The sequence below is a fragment of the Chelon labrosus genome, assembly GCF_963514085.1.
Source record: "Chelon labrosus genome assembly, chromosome: 23".
Taxonomy (NCBI): Eukaryota; Metazoa; Chordata; class Actinopteri; order Mugiliformes; family Mugilidae; genus Chelon; species Chelon labrosus.
Genome location: NC_140356.1, coordinates 532,322 through 550,618, shown reverse-complemented (window position 1 = coordinate 550,618; position 18,297 = coordinate 532,322). Strand labels below are relative to the sequence as shown.

Sequence of the window (18,297 nt, the reverse complement as noted above, 5' to 3'; positions counted from 1 at the left end):
TTATGATAATGATTTAAAAAATAATTTGATTATATTTTATAATAATGATTCATAAAATAATTATATTTTATAATAATGGTAAAAAATAATTCGATTATACTTTCTTAATTTTTCTAATTTTTTTCTTATCTTCCCGTCTGAGGCCCCGCTTGCGCCCCCTGGCGGCACCCCAGAGGGCCGCGGCCCCCACTTTGAAAACCACTGGTTTATAAAACAGTGAATCGATTTGGTTGAAAACTTTCCAGTTGCATGCAGAGGTATTTTATTTTTTTTTTCTGTATCAGTTGAGACAACCCACCATGAAATCCTAATGGCGCGTTACTAGACTCATATTCTGATAAGAATAGTGTCTGGCTATGCCAGGCTGCTGCAACATGCAGTTTAGTTTATTGTGAATTAGTTTATTGTAATCTGTGTGAATGTTTGAAACTTACAGCACTGAAAACTTTAGATAGTTACTTTACCTAAATTCAATTTACGATCCCAAAATGTAGCTATGGAGGCATCTATTAGACACATAAATGCATGCTTCAGAAAATTAAGATGTGCGGGTTGTAGGGGGGCGCCATGACCGACGTCCGCCTAGACTAGGATCGCCTCTGGCGATAAGCGTGACGGCAGTACCGTATGGCACAGTAGGCTACAATAGAAAAGGCTTTCGGTAAACATCGACTTAAACCGTCCACGCACGAAAGAGGCCGAACTTGAACGAAGCTGTCCGGAACATCCGGCTGTAGCTTCTCAACATAAACAGCAATGGCGGAGGCAGCAGCAGCGTCCGCTGCGGCTACAGCAGTAACAGGAGGTTGGACCAAGCACGTAACCTGCAGGTAAGACACTTGAGTATCAACACATCGAAGATGCTTTTACCCTGTTACGTTTGACGCTAATATTTCATTGATTAGGCGGCTGACGAGCGACTGACAACGACGTATTCTAAAGCTTGGCTTAGCTTTCGGTTAGCTAGCTGCGATGTTACTACACTCCTGTGTTATGTTCTGTTGTGGTCACAGAGCAGACTGCTGTGGTTGGTTAGCGGCCAGCTTGCTAGCTACATTTTCAGCCATTAACTCGGCAACTACAAAGCTGCGCGACACCAAACAACTGTCATACATCAAAACTCTGATAAAACCCACAACGCCAGTGTTAACTACTAATTCCCAGGCGGTTGGTACACTTTCACTTTAAGACTAGCTACAATATCAACGTTAAAGCCAGCGGGTTCAACAGATAGCAGGATTTAAATCTCCAGCTGACGGCATTGCCAGGATAAAATGAAAAATGACATTCGCACACGTTTTGATTATATCAAGCTGGTTGCAGAGCTCTTTATGTAGTCAAAATCAATTCTGGTATTACTGGAAAACCTATGTTCAAGTAGCAATATTGTTTTTCTTTGTATTTTCAGATATTTCATGCATGGTCTTTGCAAAGAAGGAGACAACTGTCGATATTCCCACGATCTGACCAGCAGCAAACCTGCAGCTATGATTTGCAAGTTCTTTCAGAAGGGAAACTGTGTGTATGGGGACCGTTGCAGGTAAAGACCCAAGTAAAACCAAAACACTAGTGTACAACTGGATCAGATGTTTATGTAAAATGTAAAAGCTTGGGTGTTTGTACTCTGCTGGCATGTTCAAGGTCAGCTGCCACAGCCTAAAAGTGCTCTCAGTTGCCATTTGAGCTGCTTTATAACTTCCTTTCTAAAACCGTCTGTGCTCTTAGCCGAATGACAGCGCAGCAGCTCTGCTAGCAGGGCTTCTTAGAAGTGTTGTAGCCTGTTCCTCAAGTAGATCTGACACCTGAGACTGCTGCTCTCTAATGTCAGTATGTTGTTGGTCTGCATCTGTGCCTGCTCCATGCAAGGCAGAGCAATCAGAACCATATGTGTCCCTACTGCTTTGCTCAGGTGGATGAAATTATATATTTTAAAATACACATTTTAAGGGTTGTGATGTACTTTCTGGTCTTTTGGTTTGGCCACTTTGCAGAGTCTAAATTCATAGTTTAAGGCAATGTCACACCACTGTACTTTCCTTACCATTTGCATTGTGCACCCTAACGATTGTGTTCTTTACTTGTCATCTGTGTCCATTTGCTTATCTCTCCATTAGGCTTTGTCCTGCTGGAAAGGACAGAGATTTCAAGTATATGCAGGAATTCTTGGCTTAGATATATTTGAACATGGGAATAGCCTTGCTGGTCTGTCAAAATGTATTTGTTTAGGAAATGTGTGCTAGCCTGTCACAGCTTCCTTTGAGTCGCTGCCACATCTGATTTTTGCCGGCTGTAGCTCAGTAGATAGCGTGGCATGTCCACAAAAGTGTTTGTGGTTCGATCCGTTAGCATAGAGGCACAACAGTCCTTCTGTCTGGTCAAAAGTGTCACCGCATTTGACCAGACAGGGTACAGATGTAAAGACATTTCAGAAGCATTTAATATTGGGGAAAAACTTAACACAGTCTAAAGGCCTGAGATTGTAAAGACAAGGAAAACGATCAGTCTACAATGCCATAATATACTGCATAAATGTATTCTGAGTACATCAGGAAATTGGTCGCCACTGATGAAAGGCCTAACGAATACCTCAAGCAGCCCAAATTTCCCCTGGGGGATCAATAAAATCTTATCCTATCCAACAGGCTCTAAGTATAAGATCAATAGAGGCTGGAGTCTCCCACACGCGGCAGGACTCCAGGTGCAGACTGTGCAAGGATGCTCCTGAAACTATCCAGCCAACAGCATTATGAACAACGTTATTATGGAAACATACCCCCATTTTGCTATTGCTGTTGAAAGTTTGTTGCGTCTCATTAGCTGTGTGTTTGGTTTGTTTGTAACTCAGTTCACATTGGCAGTAAATGCAAATAGCTTTGGCCTTGTCAAGAGATCCATCTGGCAGGGCTTTGAGTCTAAACTTGCCTTTGCACTTGCTTGCTTTCTGGTTGCTTTCTACAGCATTACTGCTACTTTGATCGCGTCCTGATTGGGCCAAGGTCATAATAACAGAAGTGTTTTGCTTGTGCGCCTACAATTTTTCCATTAAGGGTCTACAGTGTTGCTAGTAAAGAATTTTAGTCTGTAGCCGTGCTTTCAGTAATGCAATCAGCTGGAAATTGGGGTAAAAAAATTATTCAGTAGTATAGTCCGTTCCCTTTCAGATGTGGATTAGGGTCCCTTTCTGTTGTTGTGCTTGAGTGTACCCAGACATCCAGACTACAAAGAGGCAGCCAGAGGCACTCTGAGGAGCATACTAACAGCTGCAGGGATGCATTCGTTACTCGCATACCTCATGGTTTTTCTTAAATTGTCAGCCTGTTGACTTTAAAATGCCTTTGCATCTTTTTTTTCTATCCATTTACCTGGTTAGCCTTATCAGATGGGTCTACTGTATGAGCTTTCTCCTTTGCTTGTCCTTGGGGTTTCCTGCTGTTGACATATTTTGGTAGTTATTGCCATTATACAAATAAAATTTAAATGAATTCATCATTACGTAGTAGTAAAACTGTTGCCAATGTTATTTTGTTAAGCCACATTCCTTCATCCTTGTGATGGGGATGCAGTAAGGAGGGTATCCTTGTTTCTGCGACCCCATGGCGCTGTCCACCCTGTAGTACGAGTCAGAGAAAGGCTCTCTCTGTGGGGGTTTATTATGGTTGAATTCCCTGGGTTCTGTCTATTGTCATTGGCTCTGTCTGGCTCTAACTCTGCCTCTGTGTCAGTCCTATTCTTTCTCCTGCAGCCCCCACAGCCAGACAGAGTGCACTGCAACCTGCATGGCAATTGCATAACATGCTCTGTTTCCCTCTTGTTCTCTATCTCAGAGCTACCCCCTCCTCCTGCTGTTGCTGGGATCCCCAGGTTCACTGTGCTGCAGCACCCTCCCTTCTTGTTTCTGTATTCATAGCTCCAGCGCCCCCTCTCCCCTCCCTGCTTGTCCAGAGCTCCACTGCCTTTCTGGGAAAACACTGGTTAACAGTCTTGCCATCATGGAGGAGGCTAGAGGAGAGATGAGCTAGATCTTTCTTTTGCATGGCTGTGTGTACTGGCTGCCACAGCCTGTTGGTCACGATGCATTCTAGAGTTGTTTTGTCTTATATACTGAGGCCACTCTAATAGACAGATTCATGCGCACAGCTGAGGATCTGTTACCAGGACTACACTATTAATCTTAACTGTGATTTTGATCCATTCATGTTAAAATTTGTGTTGATCTTGGCGTATAATGGTATGCAAATTCTGCAGTGCAGTTTTGGGGTCACATTTCAGTATGTGTTTGGTATAGAAGAGAAAACAAATGAAATCCATGCAGTAACATTTTATTACAGAAGAGCATAGTTGCCTTAATTCAATTTTATTTATATTGCTTCAATAACAATTTGTCACAAAATGGTTTATAGAACCAGAATAATATAATTTTCTATGTCATGAATTAAATACTTGGTTTGAATTTACAACTGTGGTTTCATAATATTTCATTGTCTTTATGCCAAACTCTCAATAAAAAAATCTAAATATTTCATTTTGAATTAAAGGTTTACAAATGTCCCATTATAACTCCATTGCACCTATAACTACAACCTAAACAAGCAGTGTGACCGATTAATTGTTACAATAAGTGATTATGTTCTTCAGAGTGGGAATTGAAAACCGGTTCTAATTTATACGATCCGATTATACTTTCTTAACGATGACGTTATTGATATCTCTACCATTCTCTTACTCCCACGTCTCAGTTAACCTAAACAACACTGTGGCGTGTGATGAAGGGGAAACTTATCTTAAGGGATTTTTAATTTCGTCTGACTCTGTCATGTTCACACCAATGCCACTACCACATCCAGTATCTAATCATCACATTCACCATTTACATCCACCCCACAGCCCCGTGTAAATGAGTACTTTGTTTTTCGGGATGTTAAATGTCAAGACCTTTATTTTGTCGGACCCCTAAAGTTTGCTTCTTTTTAAGTTTTTAGTTTGCCTTTAGTACCTGGGACATGAGGTATCTCGTGAAACAGAATCTCGTGTTTCAGGTGCTGCCACATGTGTGTCATGCTGCTATGTTAAGTTGAATATTAGTAATTACATTTTTTACAAACTTTAATGACCCAACAGAGATCATATAAAAGGCACGCTTTGTAATAATGATACAGCCGGCCACAGAAAAAAGTTATGCACAAGCACCTCTACAAAGACCAGTTGGCTTTCCAACAACAGAACAACTATACAGCAACATACATGTTTGGCCTATTGCGTTTTGTCAGATTGTTGGTTGGTGGTCAGTGGTGTGTTTTTTTCCAGCACATTTGCAAGTTTGTATATGCTCATATAGACCTATAAAACTAAATGACCTAGATTTCCACTAGCATTACTCTCTGAGCAGGTGTAAGCAACCTTTTGCACCTAAATATGGCTGGTTCCTTTTGAACTGCAATTGACAAGCAGATTAAATTAAATCAACACAATCTATGCTAATATTTGGTAGTATAGTATTTTATATCTTTTTCTAATTTGTTTTCATTTGCATATTTTTGCAAGCATCATCAGGTAAAAGGTAAAGTTAGTTCCTTCATTCATGGTTTACATTACAAGTTTGTTAGTAGAAGTGATGGTTAACTTTTAGTTGTATGTCAGCCAAATAAATTCAATTTTATTTTATTTTTGTAGTGTCAATAACAATACAAATTGTCTCAAGACGCTTTTACAACATCTGGTCTGAAACGAAACCCCCAGAGCAAGCCTGAAGGCGACGGTGGCAAGGGGATAAAATCACCTACTCTACACTGTAATCAAACATTAAATGAGTAATGAGTAATTGAATGGTCCATTGTGCTGTGTCAGGTTTGAACACTGTAAACCAACAAAGAGTGAGGAGCTGCCAACCTCCCAGACGCTGCCGCTGCCCTCCGCCTCGCTTGCCTGTCTATCAGACCCCAAAGTCAGTGGGCCATCACCTGGACCAGGGGCACCAGACTGGGTCAATGCTGCTGAGTTTGTTCCAGGACAGCCATATTGTGGAAGGGGTGAGTATTCATGTTGATACTGGCACTTTTTTTTCATTTGTCATCTTATGATGGCTGACAGGATATATACTTATAGTGGGTTCAGACCACATGAGTTTTTGTCCAATTTATCTCCAGACTCACCCCTTCCAAGAACTGCCTTAGATTCACACTCTGTATATTACATCAGTATTTTCATCATAGCCGATGAGAGAAACATGTCTACAAGGACATGGAGTAGCAGACGGTGTTGTGAGGCAAACGTTTCAGGCCTTGAGGCTATAGTTAGTTAATAAATCAAATCTCCAATTCTTATTTGCAGGCCATCTTGCAGGTGCATCACAGCTGCATATCAGGCTACAGTGTAACAGCAAGTTTCAGCACCTTTTGTTTATGTAGATTTATCCATGAATGCACCACCACATTGATGATGCATTCCGTTCTCCCTGACCTGACACAATAATCTGAACAATATCCTGTAGTACGTGTGTGCGAGTTTGAGATTAAAGAGAAGAACATTTCTGTCAGACGTTTCAGAAGCATGTGATGCCATCTAATTGCAAAATCAGGTGAGAACTCTGTAAACTCTGTAGTGTCAGTCCATCTTTTTTAGACACCAGTTTCTGAATATCGGTTTTGTCTTAGTGCAATCAGAGTGAAATTACACCTATGTGTGAGATTATATCTGGATAAGTTCCAGCTCTAAAGATAGCGGAGTTTTCGTGAAAGTGAAGCGCAATTGTCAATTTAATGGCTACCAGCTACATCAACATTGGCAGCATATTTTGAAGGAAGCCATGGTCTTCCTGAGATAATGTGCTATGGAAACATGTAACCAAAGTACAGTTCTTTGGGAATGCAGTGCGAAATAATGTACACAAGGAAAATAACATTCTGCACAAATTAAAACATTGTGGAGAGTCTCTCATGCTGTGGGGTTGATTTTCTGACATTGTATCAAAGGAATGGTAAAATCACCAAGCTCCTCCTTCTGAGGAAGCTAAATTTAAGTCCCAAAGCACCCATCCAACTGCACAAAGCAGCGTCGGAAAGGAAAATGTTAATATTAAAAAATGGCTATGGTTAGCAAAACACTCCCGTAACAGCATTCAGTACAGCAGCCGCTCATTGCCTCCTTCCTTGATAAATCAACACAGCTAACCAACAATCACGACACATTTATTATATATTGGAGTCCTGGACAATATTGGCCTTACTGGAAGCTAACGTAAGGTTTCATCTCTGAAACTGATGTCTTTTTTTTATATTTGACGGACTCTCTTTTAGAATGACTTTTTGATAACTCAGTATTCCTTTTTTGGGTTGCTTTGCAGTGTAGGCAGTTGTTGTGAATTTGGGGATATTGTCTCAGGCTTTCCAGCAGCTGAAGGGATGTGCATGTGCATCTGCATTTGTAACGGTCGGTAGGAAAGTTCTCTTTCTGAAATGACATGTGATCTCCCATCACGGTATGGATATTTTAAAGCCTGAAAGCGGTGCTAAGAGAAGTGCAGTTTTTTTCAAATGACTTGAACTACAGTATGCTGAAAAGTTATTATAGAATTTGTGTCGTATGACACCAGATAATTATTTCCTAAAATGCCTATAAATTCAATGGTTGGTAAAGTTGCATTTAAGGCCTGAAACAGTTTTCCCGTGGTTGTGATGACTTGTTTCAGCTGAGCCAGTGAAGATGGAGACCTCCGGGCCTCTTATTGAGGAGTTTGAAAGTGATGCAACACCAGACAACAAAGAATTAAGGAAGCAGCTCTGTCCGTATGCAGCTGTTGGAGAGTGCAGATACGGAATCAATTGCGCCTATCTCCATGGTGACGTGTGTGACATGTGTGGCCTCCAGGTGCTCCACCCCAGTGACAACACTCAGCGCTCAGAGCACACAAAGGTAATGATTAAAGTCACAACATTCTGGTGGATCCACATTCCAAGCATACTTCTAGTTGGATTAACAAACTGAAACCAAGGAGTTCTTGGTTCCTTCTCATCCTTCTCTTTATTTTTCCCTCACAATGTTTATCAAGGAGATATTTATAACTGATTACAATTAAGGCATCTGGACTTGACTTGAGTTTTCTTGAAGGTTTTTACCTCTCATCCAAGTGGCCTTTTCAGTTCTAAGTGACTGGTGGCAAGTTATGGCTGTTTTGGAACATCTGTGAGTGGTGCTCAACTGAAACTCGCATAACTACCATTTATGACCCAATATTCATCTGAAAAGACGTTTTTCAGATGAACCTGGATGGTTTGCTTTAACTTTTCTTTTTGTGCTTTGGATGGAAACCCAGTTTGGATAGTCGCATCTGCCAAGTGTTTGTCTAATGTGGTTCTGTTACTTTTCCTCACCTTCTGTCTTTTTTGGTAGAAGCTGCAGAACGTGTGACTTTTGTCAAAAGCACCAAAAGAAAACCCAGATTGGACAGGAAGGAAGAGAACCAAACGTTTACACCAAAACACCTATGTGAAAGCAGGGCAGTTTAGTTTGTACTGAATGCACACACCTGTACATTGGAAGCAAAACCACAATTCTCAAATGCTTGGCTCAACACAAAGGAGCCTATTCTTTAGGTCTGGACTCGGCAGTCTGTGCACATCTGTAGCCATCTGTAGAACAAGGGCCACTGAGGAAAACAATGTTTAGATTTTAGGGAGAGAAGATGGATGGTTTTGAAAGAGGAGTAAAAGAAGCCATACATAATATTGAAATTCTCTTCTGTAAACTGGGGGGGGGGGGGGGGGGGACACAATGTAACAGCCACTCACAACACAATCTTAACATCTGTCCCCATTTACACCTTGAATCTGGAGTTTCAGGCTATTAACTCTTTATGGAGCTATTACTTAAAGAGAACATACCACCCATTTTAAGCTGAACAACATTTTCTAATTACAGGTGAATATTGGCTTACCAGATGGTAGTCACGCGAGTTCCCACAAATATATAAAAATCTGAATCTCCCCAGCTGTCAGACCTTTAGAACTGAAGAGGCCACTTGGATGAGCGGTAAAACATCTTCAAGAAATCTCCGTCAGACTTTGTTTAGTAAACCACCTTCTTGTGCTCACGTAATTAACCAAATGCAATTTTACTTGTGTTTACCTATTACAAATCAAGAATGACGCTAACACTAAGTGAAGCTGTGTCCGAACTCTAAACCATGGACATTCTGCTGTTTTGAAAGATTGCGGAGCTTTCAGTTGATCATTGTGATCCTGTCCTTTTACTGCGAGGGGAAGCGTTGATGACTCGTCACCAGGGTGCTGTCCTCCATGTGCGCAACTGAACTTCTCTAGTTATAAAAACTTACATCTACATGTTGTAAAAGATTATGTAAAAAAATGTCTTGTTCCCTCTTCCCTGTGTGTACCCTCTCGAAAGAAGTGATTTTGTTGCCTCTAGAATGTTTTAAGTCAGTCTGAGTAGGTGCATTCGTGTACAACTCATTATTAGTAGTTGCCTTTAGTGTCAGAGATTGAGAGGCAGAAAATAAACAGAAATAGAGTTAAGAAGGTAGGTAAGTATGTGTTAGAAACGTGTTAGTTATTTTACCAGGAACTGGATTAAAACTAGAACAAGTTATGTGAAGCCATCCCTACCTGAGCCAGATTCAAATGTTTTCCCCCTGATGAAGACCACAGTTGTCTCACTACGGTATTCTCATAGAGTGACAAATGCTTTGTTTTGTATGTAGTTTTACTGTCATCTGAACATGGATATATGCCCTGATATTCTCTCATCTGATGACATATTCTTCATTTCTGATACAGGTGACTAGACCAGGAGATAAATGGAGAAAAGGTGTCATTGTTTAACTGTTCCCCCTTTTAGGCATGCATCGAGGCCCATGAGAAAGACATGGAGATCTCATTTGCTATCCAACGCAGCAAGGATATGATGTGTGGTGTGTGTATGGAGGTGGTGTTTGAAAAGGCAAATCCAAGCGAGCGCCGTTTTGGCATCCTCTCCAACTGCAGCCACTGCTACTGTCTTAAGTGCATTCGCAAGTGGAGGAGTGCCAAGCAATTTGAGAGCAAAATTATCAAGTGAGTAGTTTTACTTGTTTATTAACTTGGAACAAGACAAGCTCTAAAGTAGAATTCACATTTTAGATTCCGTCTTTGGTAAGTAAGTTTCACTTTAATTTTAGTAAGGAAAATTTTATAAAGAACAATACATTGGCTAGCTGACAGAGATGCGTGTGCCACAAATAAATGTTTTTTTAAATGTTATTGAATTAAAGTGAGCATACTGTAATCTGTAAGCGCGAGAGCTGAAGATAGCTATTCAGCTACTGGTTTTCTCTGCAGTTCCCGCCTTAGCTAGAACACTGAGCCACAGTGATTGCTGTGTATGAATATGATTGAGGCCATTTGGCTGAGGAAATTTGCAACTCCTGGGAACCTCAGAAGACAAACAATAGGAGGTCATAGAGTGCACCCCTGACCAATGCACTAGAAGGAAAGAAAGCTTGACAAGATGGACATCATCTGTACCTACCTAGCAGAATGAAAGAAATTGAGGGACAAAAAGGAAAGCAAGTCTGGATGCCGACAGGCAATCTGGGACAGAAGGAACCTTAATTGTCAATGGAGGAAGCCTTCTGACTGAGGAGAGCATACAGATACTCCAAAGCACACGAGAAAAAAAGAGTGTCAACATCACATTTCTTCAAGGACCTTTTTTAAATTTGTGAGAGGACTCTTAACCAAAGAAAACCGGTAAAAACATAAAGATGTTAAACACGCTTAATAAATCTGAAGGTAACAGAAGCTGGATCAACATCTGTAAGAGGCGCTTTTAGATGGCTATATCATTGGACAGTCAGAGCACTAGATGGATGTCAAGTACATCTTCCCATCACCAGCCCTAGTCCTTTCACTTTGAAGAGGAAGTTTTCCTTGGGCATGGGCTCAGAGGATAACCAACTGTCTGGAGGCTGCCACACATCAAAAAGCTGGGATCTCAGGGTTCTCTGGATGTTTCAGATACAGTCATAATTTGGCACCAAATCTGAAAATCTGTAGCTTCACCAGGTTGGGCTACTGTGACCTACAGTATGTGTTCACTGACCATCTATGGCGTCCCCCTCACAAGATGTAAGAAGATGGAAAACATTATCAGCCCATGTGAGCAAATGATTAGGCTTCCCTTGATGCTTGAGCAGTTCAAGCTCCCTGTGGTAGGCCTCACAGAGGACTTAAAATGTGCCAAAATGAGGTTGAATATAACACTGTCGTAGTCCAGAGACCTTGTGATCAGAGCTTCCAGACCAACGCTTACAACAGGAAGGAAGGGGACTGCCAGAAAACACAGCACAGCAGGCAGTATCATGCTCTCCATGGTGGTGACATTTTGGGCCAAGTCCATCTGGGGAGAGGAGTGTTTAGACTTGGTGAAAGATGATTCTCCTTTAATAAGGCGTCCAAAGTGCAGAGGAATTTTTTTGTTTCTGAAGACAGGAGGAGTCAGTAAGGTGAGTTAAGACTGTCGCAAACTGAAATGGGAGAATATGGATAAATCTAATGTGTGAGCGATGGAGAGAAGTGGAAGATATTTCCTCATTTGTATGACATTCTTCCTATCTCTCAAAATCTAAACCAGTGTCTGTGCAAAAATCCATAATGTCCCTTATGTTCAAAGGATTCAACCACTGAAGGTACTCCTCATTCTTGACGACAACTAAGTCTAGTTGATTTCTGTTAATCAAGGAATAACATTATGACCACCTTCATAATATTGAGTTTTATTTTGCTGCCATAACAGCCCTGACCTGTTAAGACATGGACTCCACTAGACCCTGAAGGTGTGCTGTGGAATCTGGCACCAAGATGTTAGCAGCCGATTATTTAAGTCCTGCAAGTTGCCAGGTGGGGCCTCCATAGATCGGACTTGGTTTGAGAGCCAAGTCAACACCTCAAAGTCATTGTGCTCCTCAAACCATTCCTGAACCATTTTTGCTTTGTGGCTGGGAAACTTATCCACCTGAAAGAGCCCACAGCTGTCAGGTATATCGTTTCAAAGAAAGACTGTCTACAGCAATGCATAAATAGGTGGTACATATCAAAGTAATATTCATTTGGATGACAGGACCCAAGGTTTCCCAACAGAACATTGCCCAAAGCATCACTCTGCCTCTGCCGGTTTGCCTTCTTTCCAAAGTGCATCCTAGTGCAATATGTTCCCCAGGTAAGCAAAGCACGTACACTCGGCCATCCAAGTGATGTAAAGGAAAATGGAATTCATCAGACCAAGGTTCTTCCATTGCTCTGTGGTCCAATTCTGATGCCCATGTGACAGCTGTTGCCGCTTTCTGTGATGGACAGACACTTCAAACAGCAATGCACTGTGTATACCTTGCTGTCAGAACCAGCATTAACTTCTTCAGCAATTTGAGCTGCAGTAGCTCGTCTGTTGGATCGGACCACACAGGCCAGCCTTTGCTCCCCATGTGCATCAATGACCCTGTTGCCAGTTCACCACAGTCCCTTCATTGGACCACTTTTGATATATACTGACCACTGTAGACCAGAAACACCCTACAAGAGCTGCAGTTTTGGAGATGCTCTGACCCATTCGTCCAGCAATTTAACTTTGGTCCAACACGCTCAAATCCTTCCTGTCACTAACACATCAACCTTGAGGACAAAATATTCACTTAATGCCTATTATATCCAACCCACCAACAAGTGCCCTGATGAAGAGACAATTAGTATTATTTACTTCACCTGTCAGTGGTCATAATATTATACCTGATCGAGATGTCGTATTCTCGTTCAACTCCTTGTGGCAAACCGAGGAAATCTTTTGGAATCCATTTCAGTTTCTGCCAAAACAGTGACCACACAGCTAACCTTTCAGTATTTTCTAACAGAACAACCTCACTACCGTCACTGTATTTTATTCATTTGTTTATTTTTTTATTTTATCTTTTACAGATCTTGTCCAGAGTGTCGAATCACATCCAACTTTGTTATCCCAAGCGAATACTGGGTTGAAGATAAGGACGAAAAGCAGAAACTCATCCAGAAATACAAGGACGGCATGGGGTACACAGCCTGTTTTCTAGACACCACACAAACAATAAAACAATAAGTGCATCACTGCCACCCAGAAGTACAATCCATTTAGATTGCCTTCATCTTCAGTTTTTACCAAAGCTGAATTTGAGTTCTTTTTTTTTTCCTCTGTGCCTCTGCGCTGGTTACTTTGTTAAACAACGAAGTGATGATATTTTATATCCAGACGGTAGTAACAATACTGTGACAACACTGAAACTGGTGATTGTATAAATTTTCTGTGCTGCTGGGTTGAAGATGTGTGAAGCATCAAGGTTTTAGAATTTGTTGCTTTGCGGCAACATCCATATTAGGACCACTGAAACTCTGCTGGGAGTGGGCAGTTATACATTAAAAAAAAAAATAAAAATGTCTAGTACAGAGTTGACGTTTGGAATACTTTAGAAAATGCTTGTGAGTCACTTAAGTGTATGTTGTCTTTATATTCTCTATTTTCCTCTTTGTCCTCTCCAGGAGTAAACCGTGTCGATACTTTGATGAAGGTCGTGGAACGTGCCCTTTTGGCTCAAATTGCTTTTACAAGCACGCCTTTCCTGATGGACGGCTGGAGGAAGTTCAACCACAGCGAAGACAGAGCGGATCCAACAGCAGGAACCGGGTAACACTTGAACCTAATATGCTTAGACAGTGTTTCTAAAATACATTGGCTTGTATTAGAAAGTTTTCAGTGAAGTGTTTAAACTTCCACCACCCCCCGCCCCCAGAATTCGAGGCGAACACCACTGTGGGACATCTTTGACGAGCGGGAAAGCACCGACTCCTTCGACAATGAGGACGAAGAGATGGTGACGTTTGAGCTGAGTGAAATGCTTCTCATGCTTCTTGCTGCAGGAGCTGATGATGAGGTGACAGATTCAGAGGATGAATGGGACTTGTTTCACGAGGAGCTGGATGATTTCTATGAGATTTACCTATAGCAGTCCCTCCCACAAACCCCCATCCCATCCTAACACATGTATACTAGACACTAGAATGGACTGTCTTGTGCCAGTGATGGACAGTAGCTTTTCCTCACACCCTCTTGTATTGTGGCAGTGCCTTTAAGCAGGCCATTAATAAATGAACCCATAAAATAAAAAAAATAAAAAAATCCAACAAGTTAGTGCGCTTGTGCTAAACATTTTCTAGACATCTTATCCCTGTGAGTCTTTCTGTGCCGTTCTTGTTAAAAGAATAAAATGGTAAAAAGAACGCAATATAAGATTTAACAAAAATTATAACTTTCTTTAAATATTGCTAATAAACATTGTCAAGTTTATTTGTGGGTGTGGGTTTGACTTGTTTATCATCTATCCAGGTGTTTGTACATACTTCTGAGGGTAAGGGTCAGGATGCACTTAAACTCAGCACCATTTACTGTAATTGTGATGGGCATGTTGTAAGATTTTTACATACAGATTTTGAAGGCCGGATCTTCTTTTTTTGTTGTTTATTAAAGCTGCTGATAGCCATTATATTGTGCTGATGTTTAATAAATTTACCATAATCATTTTCTTGTTGTACTGAAAAGTATTTACTGTCACCTCAAAATTCTATGCTTTTTTCCAGAATTAAAGGGCCTCTCATGAGGCATTTAGATCATAAAGAAACCTAAACTGTCATTCAAAACCCAAACAATAAAACTAAAACAACCGTGACCTTGAATAGTGCTCTCTGTTACTCTGACACACTGACTAGCTCTTGATGTTCTTACTGGAAGGATACTAAAATATGAACACACCAGGCTGTAGCAGTCTTCTTAGAGTCGGGGTGTAAAGACACGATCAGTTATTAGAGTGTATGGGATCAAATCAATCCCAATATGGTTCTGATTCTTAAAATTATACTGAATCATAATCTCAAAGTTTGAGTATATGTATAAAAAATATAATGTGTCCACAAATCACTACACAGTTTACACAAAGGTTGTCAGGTTACACAAAGGCTATGTGTTTATAGATTTTACAGATTAAGCATTATAAACGCCTTTTCTTGGTGTAACCTTTAACAGGTATTGGCCACTGCACACAGGGAACACCCCACAAGAGTTGAGGTTTTGCTGATGATCTGACCCAGTCATCTAGCCATCACAATGTGGCACTTGTCAGTCTTTCAAGTCCTTCTATTTGCTAATTTTTCTTGGTTCTAACACTTCAACTTTGAGGAACTTTCCGCTTAGTATATCCAACCCACTCGTGGCATGGTAATGTGATAATCAGTGTATTCACTTGACCAGTGAATCATAATGTTATGGCTGATTTGTGTCTATGCAGGTAGGTTAGCAATCTTATCTGTACAGAAGTGTTTCCAGTCAATATAATGAGATGCAAGTGCCCGTTTACAATGTTTTTTTTTTTTTCTGTTTTCCCCAAGTGGTCAAAAAAAATAAATCAACAACAGCTGGTTTACAAATGCATTCATTATTTTGTACTTGTACTAGGTATCCCAAATCGTTGGAGCTGAAATTTCTCGGAGGAAATTCAGATGTGATTGTCCCAAGACATCAGATTCAAAGTTATTTTCCAATCTCGATAGCATGGTACAGGTAATAAATCCCTACACTCTCCCTGGCTACAATTTTAAGATGCTGTCTTCGTCTTGCATTGTTTCATTTATTTATTATCAGAGCAAGATTCCAACACCTAAAGATGATGATTTTTTTTTTTTTTTTAGGGATAGCCTATGCACCAAAGTATAACAGGTGATCCAACTTTGTGGGTCCCGACTTTAAGTTCCTGTCTGAAAGAAAATCCTGTGCTTTTAAGAAAAAGAAAGAGGTTATCACAGTTTTATCATCTGCCCATCAGAACATAACTAATTGATGATGACTCAAAAACTAGTTACCAAAGAAAAAGTTCAATCGTGAGGACCACCAGTACACATTAGCCTGTTTCTTAAGTACTTTGTTTTTAACATGTCTTTCATTTCTGACATTTAAAACCCTTAAATGTGTGTCAACATTTATCCTTCTCATCTTCGAGGCGTCTGTAGTCCATTCCACATAGTCCATGGCCATTCTTTCCGCGTGGTTCTTTCTCTCCTCCTTTAAAAATATCGGAAAGGAAGAAAGGGGAGGCAAGGAGGCAGGGAGGCGACCGCACGAATACAATGATCTCTGAAACTGTGGAAGACAATCCGAAGGCTGATTATCTGCGATATAAAGCGAGCTATTGCTCAGACACTTCTGTGTCCTCTCCCTCTGAAGCCGCGCAGCTCAGCAGACGGAGGGACACCCAGACCACCAGCGGTAGCATCCATCCCCTGGTCTCCTCATCCGCAGCGGCCGCTTGCATGATGACATCGGGGGAGTTCGTTCAGACCGCTCCCCTGCTGGCGCACAAATCTAAGAGGAGCCTGCTATACAAGGCGCTCTGCTTCCTCCTGCTTATCTTCCAAGGCGGCATCCTGGACTTCTACCTCATTATCTTTACCGACCTGTACTGGTGCTCATGGATAGCCACGGACCTGGTGGTGATCTCAGGTTGGGGGATTTTCTTCGTGAAGAACGCGCGGAGCAAGAGGGAGCGGGCCTGTGGCTTCCACCAGAAGAGCTCCATTTTCGGCTGCAATCTCGGGGAGTTCACTTATGCCTACTTGGCCTGGCTCATCTATGTCATCGCCTGCACCCCCAAGGTTGTGCTCATCCTGGAGACTTCCATTTTGGACCTGATCGCGCTCAAGGTCCCGTGCGGAGTGACCGGCTTCAAAATCATCATGTTGCTGTCTGCGCCGCTGCTCCTCTGTCTCATCAACTCCATCATCGAGGATCTGAACGGGTCGACGCGGCACCACTCCCAGAGCTGCTTTATGAGCACCTGCCTGGACCTGCTGGACAGTTTCACGCTAGTGGAAATGCTCCTAAGGAACGAGATCCCCACGGTGTACCTGAAGTACACCGTCATCTCCGTGTATTTCGTGACCCTGGTCGTGCCGGTGATTTGGCTGTACGAGCTGACTGCTTCGGAGCTGCGCTGCAGCTGGCTGTGGGCCCGCTTCTTCACGGGCCTGGTGGTCAACGCACCGCTGCTAGTGGTCAGGTGTTTTCAGGTGTACGTCTACAAGATGCCGGTGTCGGTGTTCATGTTCAAAAACATCTTCTTCTTGGTGTGTAAACTGTTGGAGCTCGTGGAACAGTGTGTGGCGTTTAGGGGGGTCCGGAGGCTGGCTGGAGCCAGCAACCCGGCCCAGTTCTCCCACTGCGTGTCCGAGAACGACATGTGTCCGCGGGGATATGTCAACACGTTGGCCGTCACTCAGTCATAGAGCCCAGAATGAGTATTTGGTTAATCTGTACAAATATATTACAGGTAAATAGACCTAAATGAGAAAATGAATTATCCAGAGTAAAGAGTCACCGAAAACTACAAAGGCTAAGGATGAGATACTTCCGCCTTAAACAGTGGCCAAAACTGGATTAACCTGCTACAGACGGGTTTTGCAAAGAGGCACCAGCATTATGCCACACCAATAAAAATTAATTATTAAAAAAAAAAACGATTATTTAATCGATTTTTTTTAATTAATCGATTTTCTTTTTAATTAATCGATTTTTTATTTTAATCTGCACATCTTTCCATGAACAGTGCACTGTTAACTCTGGACAATCCATGGAACATACTGGAGATACTTTCCCTAAGTTCCATACCAAAAACGTTAGTGTGCCCTTTGAATTACCTGTGGTAAGCAAGACGTCATTTGTGAAAACAGACGTTTCTTTATAACGTTAAAAATATGACCTTAGACTGAATGACATCCATCTCTTATGTGCTGGGGTAAAGTTAAATCTAAAAATTGGCAAGCTCTAACACAAATTCCACAATATGACAAATTTCATGAAAAATATCTCCCACAAGGCAGCTACTTCAAATAATGGTTACATCAAGGACTGGTTTTGTTTCAGTTCTCAGTGCACCTTTAACGTTTTTACAACAGTTTTCAACAGTTGTTACGCTGCTTACACAACTCTTAAAAATTCTATTTGTTTTTCAGTCCAATATTAATTGTAAGTAATTCTGCAATATGACAAATGTCCATTCATTAGTTTCTTCACCAGATCTTAAATTCTGTAAATCCAGTCAACCTGATAAGCAGCCATGTGGTAAAACTGAGCAAGTACTTGTAGCTATATATTAACACTGGTCCAATCTATTCAAAAGTCCCCAGCTATAATAACTAAAATGTCAGGAACCACCTTAAGGCATTGCTATTAATTTGTGGTCCA

At 41.4% G+C, this 18,297-nt stretch overlaps 2 protein-coding genes across 2 annotated transcripts; both read left to right on the top strand.

Annotated features, from left to right (window-relative positions):
- Window positions 1-559: 559 nt before the first annotated feature.
- mkrn1 (makorin, ring finger protein, 1) lies at window positions 560-15,633 on the top strand. The gene is made up of 8 exons (XM_084573409.1): window positions 560-830; window positions 1,409-1,540; window positions 5,845-6,026; window positions 7,685-7,908; window positions 9,850-10,064; window positions 12,957-13,067; window positions 13,551-13,695; window positions 13,802-15,633. Exons 1-8 carry the CDS (start codon window positions 757-759, stop codon window positions 14,012-14,014), a joined length of 1,296 nt encoding a protein of 431 aa, XP_084429535.1. The 5' UTR covers window positions 560-756; the 3' UTR covers window positions 14,015-15,633.
- A 551-nt stretch (window positions 15,634-16,184) lies between these two features.
- tmem121b (transmembrane protein 121B) lies at window positions 16,185-17,485 on the top strand (the record flags this gene model as incomplete). The annotated part of the gene is made up of 1 exon (XM_084573222.1): window positions 16,185-17,485. The coding sequence occupies one exon, from the start codon at window positions 16,185-16,187 to the stop codon at window positions 17,337-17,339; it is 1,155 nt and encodes a 384-aa protein (XP_084429348.1). The 3' UTR covers window positions 17,340-17,485.
- Window positions 17,486-18,297: the final 812 nt, after the last annotated feature.